Source organism: Arachis hypogaea, chromosome 13, assembly GCF_003086295.3.
Source record: "Arachis hypogaea cultivar Tifrunner chromosome 13, arahy.Tifrunner.gnm2.J5K5, whole genome shotgun sequence".
Classification (NCBI taxonomy): domain Eukaryota; kingdom Viridiplantae; phylum Streptophyta; class Magnoliopsida; order Fabales; family Fabaceae; genus Arachis; species Arachis hypogaea.
Genome location: NC_092048.1, coordinates 141347547 through 141371160, shown reverse-complemented (window position 1 = coordinate 141371160; position 23614 = coordinate 141347547). Strand labels below are relative to the sequence as shown.

Sequence of the window (23614 nt, the reverse complement as noted above, 5' to 3'; positions counted from 1 at the left end):
AGACTTTTATCTAGACAATAAGTTCACCATTCACCTTTAAACACTCAATAGCAACATAAAAAAGCAACATCGGTAGGTATATAAAGACGAATACGAAGGCACAGAATTAACTCTTGTAATCAGTTGCATTACTTGTCACATCGGACAATCCATAATTCACCATGATGATCGAAGCTGAACAGCCATTACACTACAAACACGTATCTAAACACAAAAAGACGAGCAAAAATCTAGGTTGGAATTAGAAGCCTCGTTAAAATAGAGGACTTTGATGCATAGAACACCATAGTTCAAAACAATACCCAAAAAAGGGAACTAAGTAGCAGTATTCATTCTGGATCAGGTGAACCACCAGGGACCAACTGCATTACACCAGACAATTGTTAGTATCAGTTCAACATGACACGAGTGATGCAGATTAACAACTAAAAAGAACTATTTGAGGTTATTGTGAATGCAAAATGGTGAACTGAATTTGTTAACAAAAACTTTCATGGACTGTAAGGAAAATAAATAAATTCGGACTTACAATGGCAATGTTGTTTCCATTAAGTAAAATCTGATCAAGCTTTGTTATCCGTCTCCCTTCAGCGGTTATCTCACTGTCAAATAAATACAAAAGCAAATGCTAATAAAGTTATCAAGATGCAAAAACGTTCTATTAAGAAGGTTTTCTCCTCATCTCGTATGTGTGTATAGTTTAGAGTTGCCTTACAAACAAATCCACACCTGATATCTCAAACATCCGAATCCAATATAGAAAACACCCCAAATAATTATAAGGATATGCATTCAGCATTCTCCACAAGGGAGGGTAGAAAAAAATAACCGAGAAAGAAAACAATTCAATCAATATTCTAGGCAACTTAAGCAAACAAGATTTAAGGAAACTGAAAACGAGGAATTATGGCACAAAAGTTTAACCGAATTATCAAGCATTGTAAAAGCATCACTGCAAAACTCGAAACCAACAGTCATCTATTCCATGTTATTATCATCATGCCCAAAATGCACGTGTAGTTCAAAGAAACAACCTAAACATATACAAAATCTAATAACAGCAAATGAGGTTGATCGACACAATTGAAAAAAAAAAAAAAAAAAAAGAAAACATCGATAACATCTAAAATTGAGCAAAAGCAGAGGCTTACTATTCAGTAACATCTTCAAGGACCATGTTAACATAGACATCAAAGCCTCTAAGAGTGCCAACAAGCTCCTTGTCACCTTTCATTATCACCCATATCTTTGAACCTATACACCGATCAATCAACTCTGCATATTTCAACCACAATTATTCTCTTATAATCCCCCAACAGAAGTATAATTAAGCATTGATTCTGAATCAGAAGAGTAAAAACCTGAGGGGAGCAACTGTGATGGATTGTTAGCCATGGAAAATCAATTGCTAATTTTCCCAAAACCTGTGGAGGCTTCAAACTATCAGATTACAAAATCACCGAAAAACTTAAACCTAAATGAATGTTACGAAGGGGAAAAATCAACATTTTCTCAACTTCGTACTTAAAGCTGGGAGCTTAAAAGTACTCAATAGAGTAGTTCGGTTCAACCAGTGAGATTAGATATAAAAACTTAGATCAAGTTAATGATACTAACGAAACAAGAGAAAGAGTTGTAGATGAACCTGAGAGAGATAGAAAGAGGGGCAATCACACACAGTCACAGAGATCTACCAACGAAAAAGCCAAAATCCCTAGAGAGTGAAGGGTGTTAGGGACGGAGGAAAAAGTGTGCCCTAAAACTGGCGGGATTTCATTTTTATCACCCCCTCTGACCTCTGCCACTCTATGTTTTCTTCACATTAATTTTGATTCTTTTTTTAATGGGAATTGATTTTTATTTCTATTTTATTGGCCGTGCTAAAACATTTTTTTTCAGGGCTTAACCATTGAATTTTAAATACTATAATTATTTTTGCTGTTACATTACCATTAATTAGTGTATGTTTTCGTACACTATACGGAATAATTAATAAAAATATATAATTTTTTTATTAAAAGAAATTAAATAAACAATGTATATAATTATTATTATTATAAATATTTTATAAAATTATAGTTAAAATTAAAGTTTAATTATTTTTAATATTAAAAATTAAAAATAATTAGTATTTGTTTTAATTGATTTGGATTGATTGAATAATCATCTCACTCATTTACTTAAGTAAGTATTAGAATTTTGAATAACAATTCATTTACTAGCGGTATACCCTTAATAAATGGAGCTTCAATATATGGAGGATTAGTTTTTGACTTGTCGAATTGAAAAATACAGTGAGAGAAAATAATATTTGTCTTGAAAGTAGAACAATTCTCATTGATAAGAGCAATACTTAGGGAGATTTGTCTTTGTTAAAATTTAATTGTGACAGTTTTATTTATTGGTATCATATTTACTCAGGAAGTCAAACAATATGATCAACGTTATTACCGGTTAAAATTTTATATTTTATAACATGATTTTTAAGCTTCTAAACTTATAAACTTATGTCATTACAAAAGTTATTAGATTGATTAATATTTTTTGGTAATATTACCAAAACACCGTAGTTGAGTATATTAATTTGTGTAAAAAGAAACAATAATAACTTTTGTTATTCAATATATAATTTATTCTATTAAAAAATGAATTATTATTCCTATATTGGAATATATTTTTTTCTCTATTTTATATCATTTTATTTGACAATAATTACCATTAAAAAAATGAATGACTACACTATTTTATAATATAATGTATAAAATAATTTTTTATTTTAAAATTAATTCTGGTTAGTAAAATAAAATTTAAAATATTTTCTTACACAAATTTAAATTTAAATTTGAATTCAAAATTCATTAACAACTTACCATTTTTAAAATTTTAATAACAAAAACAAAATTAGTTAGCTGCAAAATATTCAATATTTAATAATTTTAATAGTTTAAATTTTAATTATCAAAAATTAAGTTAGAATTAATTATAACTTAATAATCGATAATATATATATATATATATTAATACATAAATATTTAATATATTATTTAATTTTTTTAACAGAGCAAATGTATAATTTATTGAGAATTGATTTATTGTCTAAATTTTTTTATAAACTTTGTAATATGTGAAAATAGTGATCTTATTTTTTATTAGAGTAAAAGACAAATAGATCTCTGAACTTTTAAAATGTTGACATTTTCGTCTCTCAAAATTGGAAAATACATTTCGATCCCTCACCATGTACATTCCGTGACAATTATGTCCTTCCGTGGAATTGGTGTTCGAAACGGTAATGGAGATTGCTGAGGTGGAGGGGTGAAGAGTGATGCGTCCGTTACGGTTGCTGAAGTTGATAGGAAACAAATTGTTGGAGGACAAATTGGTCCTTAATGGCCAAAATGATGTCGTATGCATCCCCACTTTCATGCCCATCATCCCATACCTCTTCTTCTTCTTCTTCCATGACAGTTTCATCGTGCCCTTTCTTCCTCTCTTGTCTCATAGACCTCTCACTCCACAACCCTTTCCACCCTCCAAAACAAGTGTGAACGACGAAGGTTTGATCCTAATTTTGCTCCGGTGCGTTAACCTAACGTGGCTCAAGCTCCGTGGATGCCGTGAGATAACGGAGGCAGGAATGGCCGCTGTTGGCAAAAACTGCAAGGCGTTGAAGAAGCTATCTTGCGCTTCGTGCTTGTTCAGCATTAAGGGAATCAACGCTGTCGTTAGCCGTTGCCAAGGTTTGGAAGAACTCTTCGTTAAGCGGCTGCGTGGGGCCCACAATGGCGAGGAGGTGGTTGGTTCCGGAACGACGTCGGTGACTTCTGTTTGCTTGAAGGAGATCGTGAATGGCCAGAGCTTCTCGCCCCTTATGATTGGGTCGAAAAGGCTTCGATCTTTGAAGGTAATTGGGTGTTTGGGGGATTGGGATGACACCCTTGAGAAGATTGGGAACCTCCACGCTGCATTGGTTGATGTTCACCTTGAGAATATTCAAGTTAGCGATGTGGGTCTTGTGGGTTTGTCTAAGTGTTTGAGTTTGGACACTTTACACATTGTGACAATCGCTGAGTGCTCAAATGTGGGTCTCAATCTAGTTGCTGAGAACTGCAGGATGTTGAGGAAGCTTCACGTTGATGGGTGGAGAACCAATAGGATTGGTGATGATGATTTGATTTCTGTTGCCAAACAATGCATTAACTTGCAGGAAATGCGTCGTCATCCTCTAAGTTAGGGGTGTCTTCATTTCTTCAGAATGCCAAGAATCTGCCCCATCTGACTCATCATGATATTCATCATGAGTATCATAACTTCCAACATTCACGCCTTCATCATAACCTCAATTTGCTGCCTCCACCCATCATGACTCATTCAAATCACACTCAACAATGGTAGCTCAACAATGGCAAAGAAGACGAAGGAGAGCAAAGAAGAAGAAACATAGTGGTTTCTGATAATAAATTAGGAATTAGGGTTATAAAATAATTCAGGAACTAAATTAAATTAAAAAGTGATAACAGCTATGTCAGATATTCAACGTGGCGCCTCTCCATACATGTCATCACGCCGTTTGGGAATATTCTCCGAAAAATGCTTCAGAGAAGACCGTAAGTCACCGTTGTTAAATTCGGGGACAATATTGGGGCCAATACAATTTAGGGACGATTTTGAGGTTCGAGTGCAAATTCAGGGACCACTTTAAGATTTAATTCATAGTTCTTTGGTATGAATTTATGTAATAAATGTATATAAAAAATTAATCACTAAATAATATATTCATATAAAATACATATTAAAATATAAAATATTTATTAAAACTAAGTTAAATAATATATATTTATACACAAATATAAAACGATTAATTTGGTTATTAATTTTGTGTGTACCACAATATTTTTGTAAAAAAAATATTTGAAATGATTTTACATATTCTTGTGTTTCTTATAGGTAATTGTGTAGAGTTATTTATATTGTTCACGGATAGAAATGAGTCTTATTTAAATTTTGAAATGGAAAAGTATATGTAACCAACGAGTAAACACTTAATTCGGTCCTTGTCCATTTTCACGAAAGACAAAGCGATCACTGTAAAAAAAAAAAGGGACACTTCGACTCTCAACCATTTTATTTTGGGACAATATGAAAATTGATTTTGTGGAAGTTTATTAATCATGAGTATCATAACTTCCAACATTCACACCTTCATCATAACCTCAATTTGCTGCCTCCACCCATCATGACTCATTCAAATCATGCTCAACAATGGTAGCTCAACAATGACAAAGAAGACGAAGGAGAGCAAAGAAGAAGAAACATAGTGGTTTCTGATAATAAATTAGGAATTAGGGTTATAAAATAATTCAGGAACTAAATTAAATTAAAAAGTGATAACAGCTACGTCAGATATCCAACGTGGCGCCTCTCCATACATGTCATCACGCCGTTTGGGAATATTCTTCGAAAAATACTTCAAGGACGACCGTAAGTCACTGTTGTTAAATTTGGGGACAATATTGGGGCCAATACAAATTTAGGGACGATTTTGAGGTTCGAGTGCAAATTCAGGGACCACTCTAAGATTTAACTCATAGTTCTTTGGTATGAATTTATGTAATAAATGTATATAAAAAATTAATCACTAAATAATATATTCATATAAAATACATATTAAAATATAAAATATTTATTAAAACTAAGTTAAATAATATATATTTATACACAAATATATAGAACGATTAATTTGGTTATTAATTTTGTGTGTACCACAATATTTTTGTAAAAAAAAATATTTGAAATGATTTTACATATTCTTGTGTTTCTTATAGGTAATTGTGTAGAGTTATTTATATTGTTCACGGATAGAAATGGGTCTTATTTGAATTTTGAAATGGAAAAGTATATGTAACCAACGAGTAAACACTTAATTCGCTCCTTGTCCATTTTCACGAAAGACAAAGCGATCATTGTCAAAAAAAAAGGACACTTCGATCCTCAACCCTTTTATTTTGGGACAATATGAAAATTAATTTTGTGAGAGTTTTATTTGTATTTTGTGGGGGTTTTAAACCTCCACAAATTATTAATAAGTTTGTTTTTGAAAATTTCCTTCACCAATGGTGGTTAAGTGAAGAAAAACTATCAATGAAAATAATGTCACAAAAAAATAGTAATTGTATTACAAATACTTTTTAAAAGAAAAAAATAACATCGAATAAGAAATGAAAAAAGAAAACTTTAATGTTGATAATATTGGTATTAGTGATGATGGCGGTAGAAGAAATAATAATATGATAAATCAATAAAAATAATAGAAGTATGAGCCATAATAATGAGGATGAAGAAGGTAGTAGTAGTAGAGGTAGTAATTAGCTATATTATTGAAAATAATTTTGTGAAGGTTTAAAACTCCCACAAAATACAAATAAAATCTCCACAAAATCAACTTTTATTATTATTTAAATATTTTTTAACAGAGAGATCGTATTGTCCCAAAATAAAAAATGTTGAGGGTCGAAGTGTCCTTTTTTTTAGACAGGGATCGCTTTGTCCTTTGTGAAAATGGACAAGGACCGGATTGTGTGTTTACTCGTAACCAACAACTTTTTTGAACAATGTGTGAACAATGTGAATTAATAGGGTTAAAAGAGTAAATTTAATTAATAGCATTAAATTATGGTATAGTATATTTTTATTTAATTGGTAATTATTCATGTTGTTCAAGATAATCATTGTTTACCTAATATTTCCCGAAATGAAATATGTTCCTAAGGCTCTGATTGATTGCGATATATTAGCCTCTTCATACTTAAAAATTCAATTTTCGTGTTATATATAAAAGAAAGTATTTAAAAACAAAGTATGAACAACAAATTAAAAATAAACTAGTTTTACAAGAAGCTGAAGATCCTACTAGTATTTCTTTTCCGCAATTTGCTAGTTTAAATAGATATAATATTATTACATGCTTGGTAATCGGAAATATCAGCACTTTATGAAACTAACAGCTTAACATTTCTATACAGTTAATTTTGTAGAACAACCAAAATGAACTTAACATTTCTGTTTAGTCACTTCTGAATACTTTATGATCAAGTTTAGTCACTAGACATTATAGTAGCGTTTGTTTTACAGTACTGGACAGAGACTGAGAAACTGAGATACAGTATCATGTTTGTTGGTTCAGAGACTGGTACTAAAGTTTTTGTCTCTGTCTCCAAAATTTTAGTATTTCAGTGCCTCCAAAATGTAGGGACACAGGGGACTGATATTTTTAGAAATAAAGACTGAAACTTTAATAACATTTTATACCTAAAATACTCTTATTTTAATTAATTAATTCCAATTTTATCTTTTGTGTAAATTAAATTAGAATTTTATTCTTGTTTCAATTTTTGTCTCTCACTTGACACCAAACAGAATACTAAAACTTATTTCAGTCTCTATCTCTTAATCTCTGTCTCTCAATCTCAATCTTTCAATATCTGTCTCTCCACCAAACGCTACCTATGATTCTGAGCATGAATTTTTCAATATTTCATCAAAGGATTCAAATGAAGAGTGCGAGCTTAGAGTGGTTCTTTGAACAATACAGCAAGAGGAATGAACCTATTGGAATCCATGTTTGATCTTAAACTTCTAAACTGGGACATCATTGAATTCCATTTTGAGGATAATGAAGATAATTGCCCTGAACTAGTTTAGAAGGAAAAATAAAATAATGAAAAATATAACTACAAAAAATTGATAATAGCAATACAAAGAAAAATTAAGTTCTATCTTTAGCTAATGTCTCTGTCTTTTTTAACAGAAAAAATATATAATATACTAATTTAATATTTTAAAATATGACATTTCTATTTATATTTTATCTACTAAATACGATTTTATATATCTATAATCATATTTTAATGCTTTGTACTTATAAACAAATACGACGTATGTTTTTTCCAAAAAATGCACTTATAATAAATTTACCTGCCAACTAAATATTAAGTACTTCTTTGAATGCTATTAAGTTGGTAGAAAATTTTTTTTAATAAAAAATATATTTTATTAATGTATTTGACAAAATTTTAGTAATAAAAATAACAACACTAAAAAAATTAAAAATAAATATTTTAAAAAAATTACAATTTATATCTTTTTTTTAAAAAATATTTTAACATAATAAATAAAAAATATATTTTTATATTATTATACTTAAATAGAATTATTAAATAAAAAAGTATTTTTACATAAAATATCAAAATATAAAATTATATTTACTTTTAAAAAATTAATAAAAAATTACTTGAATTTTTTTTTCCTAAAAATTTAACCAAATAAGACCTAAGTTATGAACTAATAAAAGAATGTGATGGATTAGGATTACAAGAGGGACTTACAAATTTGAACAATAATCAATATAAACTATAAAGTCTATTGAGCCTAATTTATAACAAAGCATTTAAAAATTTCTTTCTTGGTTGGATTGTTTCTTGTCAGTTTTTCCTTGAAAACAGATTAAATGCCTAAAATAAAAATATCATAAATACCTGTGTGTCGCCCAATAAAAAAGTGGCACATGAGATTTTGGATAGGCTTTATCTGTTATCTGTTAAATGAACTCTAAAATGGGGAACGGGTAAAACTTAAAAGTATCACCTAAACACGTATAGTTGGACCACCAATTGTACTTGTGGACCAGAATGCTTGTGCTCTTCAACCACACCGTCACCATGTCACGTGAAAATAGATTAAATTTTCTTTTTACTTTTGCTAGAAATCACTCAATTCTTACTAATTTAGTTAATGATTTATTTGTTTAAAAATTCCATCCAGACATGAAATGAAAAATATCTTCTCCATCTTGAGGTATGAGTTGTTTGATTTTTTGAAGATATAGATAGGTACTCGAAGAAAGAACACGAACAAGAAGAGGATGGTCTCGATCATGTTAAATTGTCACAAATATAAACTCGGTCACGTAATTGACCCACCCATTAAAATCGACCTGTGTAACTATCAATCAAGTTTCAAAGACTAGAATAAAACTCCTCTCAGAAAATGCATTCCTTTTATTTATGTTATGTAAAACAAAACGTAGCATGTATCCATTGCACTCTGCATTCATTTCAAATTTTGTGGTTCGCAAACGTCTTACCACAGAAACAGAATCAGTGGACCCAGAAAATATCTTCCACCTACGAAACATTGAAGGAATAATAGCCCCACCATTTTAACAAAAACCCGTTTTATTTTATTTTACGTGCAAAATAACACAACACATTAAAAGAGAGAGAAGTAAATAGCTCAATTATTCATACAACGTACATATCTAGTGGAATCCTGAAGTAGTACGTGTAACAGCTCCATTGGTCATCAAACCATTGAGGAGAATCTGAGCCATTAGTGGATTAGGGGTTGCCATGTGGACATAGAATTCCAGTGACACAATCTGGAGGCTCCAATGAAATCGAAGCTTTAGATAGCACAAGATAAGAGTGCAACCACTTAACCTCTATATAAATATACACCTCAACTCATTGCATCCAACCACTCACTCATCAACACCACTCACACAGCAACAACTGATTAACTAAAAGCATATAATCATGGCAGCCTCCACCATGGCTCTCTCCTCCCCATCATTGGCTGGCAAGGCCGTCAAGCTCAGCCCATCAGTCCCTGAGCTTGGAGTTGGAAGAATCTCCATGAGGAAAACCGCCACCAAGCAAGCCACCTCAGGAAGCCCATGGTACGGTCCAGACCGTGTTAAGTACTTGGGCCCATTCTCCGGCGAGCCCCCGTCCTACCTCACTGGTGAGTTCCCAGGTGACTACGGCTGGGACACTGCTGGGCTTTCCGCTGACCCAGAGACCTTTGCCAGGAACCGTGAGCTCGAAGTGATCCACAGCAGGTGGGCCATGCTTGGGGCTTTGGGCTGTGTCTTCCCAGAGCTTTTGGCCCGCAACGGTGTCAAATTCGGAGAGGCTGTGTGGTTCAAGGCTGGATCACAGATCTTCAGCGAGGGTGGGCTTGACTACTTGGGAAACCCAAGCCTGATCCACGCACAGAGCATCTTGGCCATTTGGGCCACCCAGGTCATCTTGATGGGAGCCGTTGAGGGTTACCGTATTGCCGGTGGGCCTCTTGGAGAGGTTACTGACCCACTTTACCCAGGTGGCAGCTTTGACCCATTGGGCCTTGCTGACGACCCAGAGGCTTTCGCCGAGCTCAAGGTCAAGGAGATTAAGAACGGTAGGTTGGCCATGTTCTCCATGTTTGGATTCTTTGTTCAGGCTATTGTCACTGGTAAAGGCCCATTGGAGAACCTCGCTGACCACCTTGCTGACCCAGTCAACAACAACGCCTGGGCCTATGCCACCAACTTTGTCCCCGGAAAGTGAGCGCTGAGTTTAGCTCTTGGGTTTTGAACAAAAAAAAAAAACCTTAAAGGAAAAAAAAAATGAGAAAGCAGCTGTGGGGTTGGGATTTGGGATTTTGAGAATGTGAATTAGTATGATGTGAATCGTGTACCTATTTGGTCTCACTGAATGTTAATTACATCTTTTTTTCTTAACTGCCTCATTGTTTCTGCGATCATGATTTATATTCTCTCTTCTAGTCCCGCCTTTTCATGAGCATTGATAAATGATACTAAATGAAAACTGATAAGAAATTAATTAATTAATATTTCGTGTATAATATTTGATAAGAGAGAGTGAGGATATCTGGATATATAGTAGCGCCAGTTAAAAGCGATTAATACGAGAGAGGAAAAAAAAAAAGATGGAGAATTCGCGAGCATTATCGAAGTGGTCGCATTCCAAATTCTTTTCGTCTCTAAAGCAGGTTGTAATCGAAATTCTAACAAATCCATATACGTAATTCTAGATTTCTAGGGCTGCCCTGTATTCTGAATTTGGGTGCTTTCAGGTTGAAAAGAGACTAAAATTAGAGCAAACAGCACCAGTAGAATCTGAATCTCAAGAGACACAAGGAAGCGACTCTGTTTCTAGTTGTTCAGCCATGTTCCTTGGCAGTGCTCATGGCTATGGTGTTGTTCCCCAAGATAGCAGTGAACCTCCTCTTGCGTTCCTCTCTATTCCTCAAGGATTCACAGCTACTCTTCCATGTAGTGATGGAACTGTAAACAATGCTACTCAACGTGATAAGACTGCAGTGACTGATGATGATGACATTGAGAGGCTAATGCAGCTCTTGGGCTTATCGGAGAAGGAACAACGGGATGATGATCTTGAAGAAGATGGGGATTCTTGCCACTGTGAAGGTGGGTTTCATTCAAAGATCGTTGGAGTGGTGGGGCCCAAGTGTCGCAGGGAGGTGAAGCGGTTAGATGGTTGGATCAAACACTTCCTCAGTGGTGGTGGGCAAGACAAGTTAGAGCCTTTGAGACTTGCTCATTTACTTTTAGGGAAAGCTGCTTTTGTTTCTGAGGGTTCTGATGGTGCTTTTGGAGGATTGGAGTTCCCTTCAACCATTCAAGAATTTCTTCATAATGATCCTCCCACTAACTGAGGCAATCATCTTGTATGACCTATTCAGCTTTGTTGTTTTGTTCCATGATTTTCTTCTGTTTCCATGTTATAAGTAATATGTAGATTTCAAGATTTGCCTTCCAAATTCATATCATTTTCAGTGGATAGTATAGTTTTAGTTTGCCTTATTTCTTATATGATTATATGATAAGATCATGTATTTTGTAAGTTCCTTGAATGCCACCTTCCAGCTTTCTGAATCAAATGTAACATTGTGGTCTAATATTGAAGATTTAATCAAATGCAAATTCGTCCCAGTCCTTAAACAGTACCCACATTCCTTCTAAAGCACTTTCAGGAATGGCATGCATGTTTCAGATGGTCAGATTTCCCTTTGTTTGTGGTGAAGTTAGTTCTTTGCACTTTGAAGCAAAACTTGAAAGGATTGATCACTTGATCCAACCATGTAAAGCATGACTCTATCCACTTCATCTCAATACAATCTTCCTTGATCAAACCCAATTCTAGGAAGCTTTCTTGCATCAAGAATCACAATGGGCCAATCCCAAATGGTAGCAAAAGAGAAAGGCAACGAACAAATAAATAATCTAACGATGTTAATATGGGAGTTGGGACTGTTATTCAGCTGAAATGTTTTTATCCTTTAGTTGTCTTCGGGTACTTGAGTGTTACTTTTTGCCTTGTTCCTTTTGTTTTTGTAAAAGGAATGAGTACCTTCCATGAATTCATCCAAGTAGCTATTATCCTGCATTTCTTCACCCCTAAATTTCTCAGCCACCCGGTTTTCACAGCTGCAAAACTTCATCTGCAACATAAATCTACATCAGAAACTTCTATTCATTCATTAACACCACAAATGTCAGAGAAGTGTAGCAAGTCTTGCTCATACAAAGGTGAAAAATAAAGATGATAACACAAATGATATCGTTATCCTTTAGTGACTGAAACCGGAAAAAAAAAACATAGCCCTTACAATAAATTTTGAATTAGAACTTACTAATCTAATGAGAATTTCACAGACAATATGTAATATGGATAGACATATTAACTCACAAGTATATACCGAAGAGAAATAAGTGCCACAAAACAATTTGAAAAAGGATAATAACATCATAACAGAAGATACTTCAAAAATAAAAATTTGTACACCAAATTTTTCTCTATTCCAATTATATATGCTAGTAGACTAGTAGATAAGTATCTTAAACTTTCAAAGGAAAACAAACAAGAATAAAAAATATATTTTTGTTATATTATTGAATAAGTTGATTTTCTTAATCAAATTTTTTAATTAATTGACAAGAAAAATAACCTAGACAAGACATTTACGAATTTCTATAGGAATTTAAAACAAACATAATGCTTTTTCTATGGACCAAAAACAAAACAAAGTAATGACAAAAGCTTAAAATAAATGGTTATTGAAATATATTTGGATCCAAATCAAACTCTATGTATAAGGGTCAACTGAAATCTAAAATTGGCCATATTTGCAGAAATAAAAGATTAATCAAGCATTATTATTGTCTAGCTCGGATAAACTTTTTCCTTTGGTTTACAGGAAGTGTGAACATCATAGCCAATTCAGTGCACCCGGGAGTGGTAATGACTCCTCTTATGACACATTCTACTCTACTCATGAGTAAGTCATTAATTCTCCATGAACATATACATATGCATATGCATATTCCCCATAATTTCATTGTCTAAGATGTTATTTTTACCTAAATGTAAAATATTGAATCGACTCATTATATTTACTACTATATTGGATGCATAAATCTTATTTGAATTAGATCCAATTCCATTGATTAGTAGATATGGTAAGTATGAGTCAATGTTGAACTCTATACTTATTATTGTGTTTGGTTAGTATTCATAACACAAAATATATAGATACAATGTGATAAAAAATATATTTGGTTACCTTACGATAGAAATAGAGAAAAACACAGTTTGATTATAATACATATCAGATACGTCTTAAGAAAAATTTACTAATATTTCTATCACATATCTTGTCTCGCCAAAAACATTAGTAGTTTACTTCATCATTATTTCTCTATGACAATAATATAATTTTGTTGTAGATTTTCTGAAGACGTTCACATTTTTCATAAGGAAAAACGTTCCACAAGTAAATTCTATTAATACTTGCCCAAAATTAATATAGAGATAACAATAATTTTTTGTTCTCTAAATTAATTAATTTTGGTGTTGTGTGCCACAGCATGCTACCTTGCTCTGCATCCAAGCGTGAAAGGTGTGTATGGGAAATACTTTCTGGATTGTGATGAATTCCAACCAAGTACATTTTCCTCAAACGAACTCTTAGGTGATTTTTTACTCTGGTGATTCTCAGGTGGTTAGGTAATTTGTTAGTTGTGTTGTTAACATGTTTTTCATTGCAATATGTAGATTACTGATTGTCAAACATGTAAATTTGTTTGTTTCTTTCCAATATTAAAGCCAATGTTGCTAATTTTCTTTCATCTTTTTTGTCCGACATGCTACCTCTGAACATGTTATAATCAAATGTTGGATATCAATTTGTGGGATAATCAAATTAGTTGATCTTATAGCATGGTAGAACTCCAGGATTATATTCATGACTCTTTTGAACATGTTAAAAGAAATGTTATACAACCAAATGTTCGAAACGCTGTGAAGCCTGGTGGGTTGAACATGGAAGCATGTTGGAGTATAGTGCTGTTTTTAATGCAAATATATAGTTGTTAATTGAATACTTTAAACTGCAGTATAGAGGAGTTGACTGCACTACCACTTCCTTGGTTTTCTTTCTTCTGTGCCTTTTTATCACGAAATTACTGTCTAAAATGGCTAATGCATACAAGTCATATACTAACACACATGGGAACATATATTCTGAAATGGTTAGGTTGTTAGGTTAGCAAAATTGTATAGACTACTAAATGATTAAGAGTTTGTCTAATTGATTGGGATTATAACATTAGGATCTTGACTAGTTTTAAGAGCTTATAAATTTCATCTATCTAGTAGAAAGCTCTATGTATTATTCACTCACGTTATCATGAAGATGGATAGTGACAAATCTTTTATGCAGAAAAACAGAAAATTACTATAGAATTCTCTTTTGATAGATTTATTAAATCTATTTATTTATATGCAATTAAAAGTGATGAAGGGGTAGTACAAACATAAACTAGTCCACTACTGTGTAGTTCTTCAGCAAAAAGGCTATGTCATCCGTGCATACCTCTATCCACAGCCAACGAAGTTGAAAAGAACGTTTTCATGAATCACATTTGGCCTCCAAAATGATGGAAAAAGTGAAATTTTTATGATTCAGTTATAGGAAAATTTTAGGTAACAGTAAACTGCTCTCTTCTCTTCTTCGTATGGCTTAGTAGTCTCAAAGTCATAATACAAAATATAGTGTGTTTTATATCTTCATCAATATTATGGAAGAGACACACTGCATAACAGATAGGAGCAAAAGAATAAAACAGCTTATTTACCTCAAAATTTCAGATATGAGATTTCTATATGCTACTCTTGGACACGAGAGAAGGTATACTCTGCTTGTACCTGAAGAAGTTAAGAGGATCAACCTTGGTCTTCACATTTGCCAACCTATTGAAGTTGTTTTTGAAGTACTTGAGACCCCAAAGGCTAGCTTGCTCATAGCTTGTGTAGCCAATGTTATTTACCCCAATGTCAAGGTCTCTATAGTTGAGATATGCAGCTCTAGGAGAATTTGATGCAAAAGGTTCCATATAACTATAAATCCTTGTAATCCACTTGATTTGTTTTTGTGCTACCTCATCTCTTCCATGTTGGTCCCAAGAATCTAGGTAACCAACAAGGCACAAGTTTCCGGATCTATGTGGAAAAGGAAGTTTGGACTGAGGAATCTGATCCATTATGCCCCCATAAGGAAATAGTTCCATGAATGCAAATTTGTCCCCGTTCTCCTTAAATAGTTGCCATATTCCTTCTAAACCACTTTCAGGAATGGGGTGTTTCAGAAAGTCGGATTTCCCTTTGTAACTTTGTGGCAGGCTTGGAGTTCTTTGCAGCAAAACTTGAAGGGATTTACTACTTGATCCAACCATGTAAACCGTTGACTCTATCCAACTCATCTCAGTACAATCTTCCTTGACCAAACCCAATTCTGGGAAGCGTTCTTGCATCAATGGAATGAGTTTATCCTTACCACCAAGAAACAGGGCTTCAAATTTGGCTTTTGTCGTTAATTCGAGCCTGATGGCTAGGTCCTCATGAAGCTTACTTGCCACATTCTGCCACTTCATAATGAGAATAGTTGCATTTTGCTCCAAAGTCCTTTCAACTCTGAAAACTGTCACAGTTGGTGGAACTGGAACTAGTTTGACCTTACATGCTAGGATGACTCCAAAGCTTGCTCCACCACCACCTCTAATGGCCCAGAAAAGATCTTCGCCCATTGCTTCTCTGTCAAGAAACCTACCCTTCACATCAACCATGTGAGCATCAATTATATTATCAGCAGCAAGGCCATATTTACGCATCAAGTATCCATAGCCACCACCACTGAAGTGCCCTCCAACTCCAACAGAAGGGCATACACCTGCTGGAAAAGCCAGAGTTTTGCTTTTCTTGCTGATGCTATAGTAAAGTTCACCTATAGTTGCCCCAGCTTGAACCCATGCAGTTCTTGTTTCTGCATCCACTTCAATATTTCTGTAGTTTATAAGATCAATGATAACAAAAGGAAGTTGAGAAATATATGAGACTCCCTCAAAGTCGTGGCCACCGCTTCGAGTTCGAATCTGCAAGCCATGGAGTTGGGAACAGATTATGGTGGCTTGAACATGGGAAGCATGGAGGGGAGTCACAATGACTAGGGGTTTGGGAGTTGTTTTGGATAAGAATCTATGGTTTTGAATGGAAAAGTGCAGTATAGAGGAGTAAGAGGAATTGGAAGGGGTGTAAACAACCTCAGAGATTGAGGTGGAGTTCTGAAGTTGAAGACACTGAAGGAAGTGTTCATGATCATGAGTATGAGATGCAGAAGATGCTAATGAAAATAAAAGGCCAATTACAACAACAGTCAAATATGGACTTGGGTACTTCATTTTTATTTTTTTTATGGTGTTAGAATCTGATAAACAACATATCAGTCATCTTAAATAGTGAAAGGATTAATGGTATGGTGCAAAGTCTATCGTAGACAGTTACGGGTGAGGGTTCTTCTTATTGGAGGCAAAACCACGAAGGGCTTAATGGATGTGATAGAAGTAAGTGTGTTTGTGTTTAATTTGTATAGTAATTTAGAAATTTCACTTATTCATATTTCATTATGTAAGTGCAATTATTGGAGTATTAGTTGTCCGGTACATTATTTATAAAAAATCGGACTGTTTCACCGACGCGTAATGACGAAGAACGAGAAAAGCAAAAGTAGGTCGTGTCTCGGTGAAAAATCACATCCACTTAGTCAAATCAGTTAAATTATTTATTAAATTTAGTTATGTAAAGTCGACTGCTGTACGTGAGTTTTCACCAGTGTCTTCTATGAAACTGTTCACTGTGCTCAGCTTTTTCATGTACTTGTATTATAATTTTTAATTTTTCAACTAGTGGGCCTTGGGCGGGAGAAACTAGAAGCTCATTTTGACACGTTCCTCCAAAATTTGAGCAATAATCTCCATCATGAGCTGGAACTAGAAATTATTTTGGGAGGAGCTACATGAAAAATATAAGTCAAAAAGAAAAAAAAATTAAAAATTAAAAAAGAGTTAAACTAAAAAATTAAAAACTTAATACATACATTTTATTAGTTTACGGGGGCATTGCCCCCTTGCTCATAACGTGGCTCCGCCACTGATCTCCCTCGCCTGTCTGTTTATCATATAAAAATTAATGGTACTTGTTTGAGTACCATAATTAATATGTATTAAAATAATAAAATTTAGACAAATAAAAAAATGTCATAAAAAATTAGTTACGATAAAAAACTGAAGATTATCGGCTGGATTTGTGAGGTTAATTCAAATGTCTGTAAAAAATGATTTTTGAGTTAATTTATATCTGAGAGCTAACGTCTGACTTAGAGGTGAAAAGAAATGGGAGATAGTACCTGTAAAGGTACTCCAATGTCTAGTCAGTAAAGAATTTAAATAGGTTTAGAGAATATTGAAACTTAGAGATACTTTAGGGGTGTCAGTGTATTTATAGTGGTGCCACTATTGGTGTAGTTCCACCTTTTAAGAAGGATAACCGTCCATTTATCTTAGAAAAGTTGAAATATGGCTCTTGGAAGTGAGTTGAGAGATTTTAGGGACGGTTACTTATTTAAATAAGTGTTATCTGTCAGCTAACATTAAATCCCAACTTCTTTGGCGTAAAGTCTGTGCTGAATCCGACCTCCTTGGGAGAGATCGGTTATGTAGAAAGGCTAATCTATAGATTGAGCCTTTTTATCCTATTTGGATCTAGGCCTTAATATTAGGTTAGGTATGAACAATTATATTATTTTAGTCAGTATTTATTTATTTATTTTTAAATTATTATATCACTATATATACTAAAATATCTTTATAAATAATTATAAAAAAATAAATATATCTTTTTGAAATATTTATGTTAAAAAAAGAAATAATATTTTTTTATTATTGTGACAAAAATATTTTTATGCAATAAAAAATATGGAAATCCAATAATCTTAATCTAGAAGTCTTAAAAAGAAAAAAATCAAACCAAAAAAACTAATTCTATTATTCTTTTACAAATAATTATAAAAAAATAAATATATATTTTTTAATATTTATGTTAAAAGATCAAATAATCTTTTTTATTGTTACGAGAAAAATATTTTTGTGCAGTAAAAAAGATCAAAATTAAATAACCTTAATCTAGAAGTCTTAAAATGAAAACAAATAAAAATTAAAAAATAAATTCTATTATTCATTATTCATCTTTATCTTTATCTCCTATCTTTATTCTATTATAATTATGTCAGGCCAATAATTTTACATCAATTATATTAGGTATATATTAAAATTAGCTATTAAAAATAATTATTAATGTAGAATACGCATTAAAATATAAAACACTTATTAAAAATAAATTAAATTACACATATATTTATATAAAAATACATAATAGCTAATTTTAATAGTTATTTTTAATATACAAATAGCATTTTTGATTTAACATAAATGACAATTTTACAATATAAAAAATAATGATTTTAAATAAAATGATGCAAAACTTTGATCATATGTAAGAGTTATCAATGACTTAGAAAAGAGAGGAGACTGAATCTATAATCTCTTTTAAATTTGTTGACTTTAACTTCAAATTGGATTTAAAACTAAGTTGTTGTTGAGTATGCCAAATTGATATTATATAGGAGATCATTTTATTTTATGACTTTATGATTGATCAAGAACTGAGCAAATTCTTTATTTTGGATACTCTGAGTAGTTATTGTGACTTTTGTGAGATATATTAAGCAGGAAACAATTTTATTTTGTCACATACCAAATGAAAAATAGAAACAAAACAGAGAAAAAAAAATGACATAGCCATATATCCTAGTTCAACTACTAGTGCAATGTGGTCTACATCTAGTCTTCACTATAATTGTGGTAAAATTTTTATTATCTTTCACAAAAATTACAATCATTAATTTCCTAAGATTCTATCCAATCCTATCTAGGACAAATCAAATTTCTACCCAAACTTGATTTGGCTAAGTTCACTTTCTAAACTTTCGACCACTAAATGCTCACCCAACTTAGCAAGAGAATTTTCTTAAGATCATGAATACAAAACAGAAATACTACAAAAAATATTGAAATAGTTTTCTGATTTTTCTCCATGATTACTCTCTTTACCTTTTCTTTCAATGGCTTTTACTAATACTTCACATATTTGTCTTTAAGCTCAAAAGTTATGAATGTTCAAACAATATGTACACTCTCTTTACTTTAATTTATAGTTGTTTACCATTTTTTAAAGAAGGATAAAGTTTTCAAAACTTAAAATTGGTTAAAAATCTTTGACTTTGTTCTTCTTCCCCCAAAATTTCATAGCAGTAATTCAAAATAGAGATGGTACAACAACAGTGATTAGAGTTAGCATGTATTTTTATCTAACTTCTTCTTTTTTTTTTTTCTTTTTAGCTTTAAGGATCTGAGTCATTTATCTATTATTTGGTTCCAAATTTTGTTTTTGACCTTTGATTTATAACAGTGATACACAATTTTCAATTTCTTCATTTTACTCTAATAGTGTATGCAGGAGAAATGCAAATTCAACAAATTATTGCTTCTGATTCAACTTTTAATTTAATTTTTACTTTTGTCACTAATATCTGACTTTTCTTTCTTTTTTCTCTTTATTGCTTGAATTTAGTAATTATCTTTTTTATTTTGATGAAATTTCAAACTAGATTTCTCTTTCTTTGCTTGCTTTTAAAATTTTTTATCTTTGATTTAAGGTTAATCACGTGAGTAAAAAAAGATATGAGAGTGTTTGATCATTTAGTTACGGGCCAGAGAAAAAAAGAATGTGTTGTTAAGAGGATTTGAGCCTGTTGCATAATAACCAAATGAATTACACATACTATTGGATTTGTTTTGATCATTTTATTTTTTTACACAATAAACATATACATCACATACATTTTTGGGCTTTCAACCCAAAACTACAATATTAATCATTATCAAATTATTATTTTTATTTTTTCAAACTCAACAATGTTAATTAATTAAATTTAATATATATTATTACTTAATTAAATTAAAAAAATAACAATTAAATACAATTAATATCTATATTAAAACTATAATAATAATAATTTTTAATTACAAATATTCAAAGTGTATGTTATTTGATCTACTTAAATATATTTAGTAACAAGTTTAATATTATTATTCCATCTCATATATTCTCTCAAATTAATTATCTAAAATATCTTCCACTAGTTCAACTTTAGTAACAACATTTACGTACTACACAAACATTCTAATATATCATAATTAATAAAATTCATTTATATATAATTGTATGTTATTTTTTTTTTTACTCTCAATTGTTTTTTTTTCAATTTTTATAATTATTTTTTAAATACAAAGAAAACTTTAAAATTATGCTATATAATACTATCTTCTAAAAAATATCAGCAAATAAATAGATATATTCATAAATAATGGAGTATTTTTAAATTTATACTCTATAATATAATTACAAAAAATGTTATTCATACATAAAAATCAGTCATTAAAATTAGTTATTAATATATTTATGTATAAATATATGTGTGGTTTAATTTATTTTTAATGTATATTTATATTTTAACATATATTTTATATTAGTAGCTTATTATGATAGATGATTTTAGTATAAATGTAACATAGTGGTATAATTAATTTAGTTGATGCGCGCGTACTAATCTAGTTGATAAGAAATGGTGCTTCCGAAGAATAAATGATATTATTTTGTTCTGAATGTTATGAAATAAAGTGGATGTCCACTTAAGTTGCACCGATAATCCAATGTGTTGTGAAACGATGAAATTGAAAGCTCAATTACGTTGATAATGATGCACCAATTCATTGATGAGATCACTAAGTTTTGTCTCCCAAGTAGGTTTAGTGGAGATGGTCAAAAATAAAATATTAAAAGAAGTGCACTTTTCCTAAATAAATAGAGCTATATATCCTAATGAAAATACACGAGAATAACAAACATGAAAAATCGTGTGTATTATTATAGTGTTGTGAAGTTATACAGTGAAACACATAACAAGAGTATTAATTGCAGAGTAGGTAGCAGTTGCCGTCAATGAAATAATTGGCATCAATTATCAGAGCGCATAAATCTAATTATCATATAGCAAAAATATAATATAATTAAGTAGTAGGTGAATGGTTCTTCCTAAATTGGCAACCACCTAAAAAATGAAGAACCTGAGTTTAAAGTTCATTGTTGCAATAACAATAGGACTTGTATTTTCATGTGCATCTGATATTCATGAAAACTTCCTTAAGTGCCTTCACTTTCACAACTCCACATCAATCTCCAATGTTGTTTACACCAAAACCAGTTCCGCTTACCATTCACTACTTCACTTTTCGATTCAAACCTCAGATTCTCATCCAACAACATTCATAAATCCCTTGTCATTGTCACACCCCTGCAACCTTGTCATGTTCAAGCTACTGTAATTTGTTCCCAGCGCCACGGGTTACAGATTCGAATTCGAAGCGGAGGCCATGACTTCGAGGGCATCTCCTACGTCTCTCAAGTTCCATTTGTCATCATTGATTTCATAGACTACAGAAACATCCAAGTGGACTTACAAGACAGAACAGCATGGGTTCAAGTTGGTGCAACTGTTGGTGAACTTTACTATAGCATTGGCACCAAAACCAGTACTCTTGCTTTTCCAGCAGGTGTATGCCCCACCGTAGGAGTTGCAGGACAATTCAGCGGCGGGGGTTATGGATACCTTTTGCGAAAATATGGGCTCGCCGCCGATAACATCATCGATGCTCACATAATTGATGTGAAGGGTAGGTTTCTTGACAGGGGAGCCATGGGTGAAGATCTTTTCTGGGCCATTAGAGGTGGTGGTGGAGCAAGCTTTGGAGTGATCTTAGCATGGAAGATCAAGCTCGTTCTGGTTCCATCAACCGTGACACTGTTCAAAGCTCCTAGAACCTTGGAACAGAATGCAACGAAGCTTGTTCATAAATGGTAGAGTGTGGCAAGTAAACTCCCCAAGGATCTAACCGTTAGTATCATGGTGCAGATGGTGAATTCTTCACACAGTAATAAGGGGGAGTTAACTGTACAGGCCTTGTTTCAAGGTTTGTTTCTTGGAGGTGTAGATAAGGTTATTCCATTGATGCAAGAAAGCTTCCTTGAATTGGGTTTGGTTAAAGAAGATTGCACCGAGATGAGTTGGATCGAGTTTACTCTTCACTCGTGGGGATTCGGTGGTCAACCTCTTGAGGTTTTACTCAACAGAAGTCAAGTCACAAGAGACAGTTTCAAAGCAAAATCTGATTATGTCAAACATCCTATTCCTGAAAGTGGCTTAGAAGGATTGTGGCGGTTGTTTTATGAAGATGGTGGCAAAGGAGTGTTGATGGTTATCTTTCCTTTTGGAGGCAGAATGGGTGAGATTCCGGAATCCGAAATTCCGTTCCCACACAGAGCTGGAGTGTTGTATCAGATTCAGTACTCTCTGCACTGGCAAGAAAAAGGAGAGGAGGTTGCACAAAGGCACATCCATTGGATGAGGAAGCTATATAGTTATATGGAACCTTTTGTGTCAAAGTCTCCTAGAGAAGCATATCTCAACTATAGAGACCTTGATATTGGGGTAAATAACATTCATGGCTACACATCCTATGAGCAGGCTAGCATTTGGGGTTTTAAGTATTTCAAAAACAATTTCAATAGATTGGCACATGTCAAGTCTAAAGTTGATCCTCTTAACTTCTTTAGGTATGAACAGAGTATACCTTCTCTCATGTGAAGGACATAAATTGAACTCTCAATCCTCTCTGTATTAACTGTGCCTTTCAAATAAAGTAGAAGAAAAATTAGGGCATGTTCTAGCAACAATTTTGATTTTTGAGAATGCATCATATTTTCGATTCACCATAGTAACTGAAATGTTGAGGGCTGAGTCCGTTTCCGTGCTTTATGCTCCTCATTGCATCACAGTATAATATTATGTTTTTCTTTGAGTTCTTCTAGCCAATATTAGCAAACTAAACTTTCTAAAAGAGAGAGGATTTTGCTAGGTAGATAATAATTTTTGTGAAAAATATGAATAATAGATTCTAAAATTATCCCAATAAAATAAAAACACACTACACTTCTAAATTATTCACCTAAATTTTAATATTAGAATAATGATCTACATATCTAGTGAATTGAACATGTGATCTATTATTTATATTGTTTAGTATTTTAATTGTCTACCTATATTTTTCTAAAGAATAAAGAAAAAAGCTTATGGACCAACAAAATTCATGTTTGGTCACTATTTTTAGTCATCAATCAAATTCTTTTAATCTAATATTCTTTTTTTTTTGTGACTGAAATAAACTAAAATCTAAACAAAG

At 32.3% G+C, this 23614-nt stretch overlaps 5 protein-coding genes and 1 pseudogene across 6 annotated transcripts; 4 read left to right on the top strand and 2 right to left on the bottom strand.

Moving 5' to 3' along the window:
- Positions 1-106: 106 nt before the first annotated feature.
- Positions 107-1918, bottom strand: LOC112792345 (sm-like protein LSM5). Its single transcript, XM_025835536.3, has 5 exons — positions 1646-1918; positions 1362-1424; positions 1152-1275; positions 530-602; positions 107-362 (listed from the first exon to the last, which is right to left on the bottom strand). Exons 2-5 carry the CDS (start codon positions 1393-1395, stop codon positions 330-332), a joined length of 264 nt encoding a protein of 87 aa, XP_025691321.1. The 5' UTR covers positions 1396-1424; positions 1646-1918; the 3' UTR covers positions 107-329.
- Positions 1919-3325: 1407 nt separating this feature from the next.
- Positions 3326-4234, top strand: LOC112783742 (F-box protein SKIP2-like). Its single transcript, XM_025826795.1, has one exon. It carries the CDS (start codon positions 3326-3328, stop codon positions 4232-4234), a length of 909 nt encoding a protein of 302 aa, XP_025682580.1.
- Positions 4235-9532: 5298 nt separating this feature from the next.
- On the bottom strand, positions 9533-16787 carry LOC112792336 (tetrahydroberberine oxidase). 2 transcript variants are annotated; one of them, XM_029297307.2, is made up of 2 exons: positions 15002-16787; positions 9533-12306 (listed from the first exon to the last, which is right to left on the bottom strand). In XM_029297307.2, the coding sequence occupies exon 1, from the start codon at positions 16598-16600 to the stop codon at positions 15026-15028; it is 1575 nt and encodes a 524-aa protein (XP_029153140.1). In that variant the 5' UTR covers positions 16601-16787; the 3' UTR covers positions 9533-12306; positions 15002-15025. The 2 variants fall into 2 exon arrangements, with proteins under 2 accessions (XP_029153140.1, XP_072069378.1); XM_072213277.1 differs by having other exon boundaries at positions 15072-16787.
- LOC112792338 (chlorophyll a-b binding protein, chloroplastic) lies at positions 9594-10561 on the top strand. The gene has a single exon (XM_025835528.3). The coding sequence runs from the start codon at positions 9594-9596 to the stop codon at positions 10386-10388; it is 795 nt and encodes a 264-aa protein (XP_025691313.1). The 3' UTR covers positions 10389-10561.
- LOC114927437 (uncharacterized) lies at positions 10494-11782 on the top strand. The gene is made up of 2 exons (XM_029297308.2): positions 10494-10833; positions 10918-11782. Exons 1-2 carry the CDS (start codon positions 10771-10773, stop codon positions 11518-11520), a joined length of 666 nt encoding a protein of 221 aa, XP_029153141.1. The 5' UTR covers positions 10494-10770; the 3' UTR covers positions 11521-11782.
- Positions 16788-21223: 4436 nt separating the features above from the next.
- Positions 21224-23233, top strand: LOC112792335 (tetrahydroberberine oxidase-like; annotated as a pseudogene).
- The last annotated feature ends 381 nt before the right edge of the window (positions 23234-23614 follow it).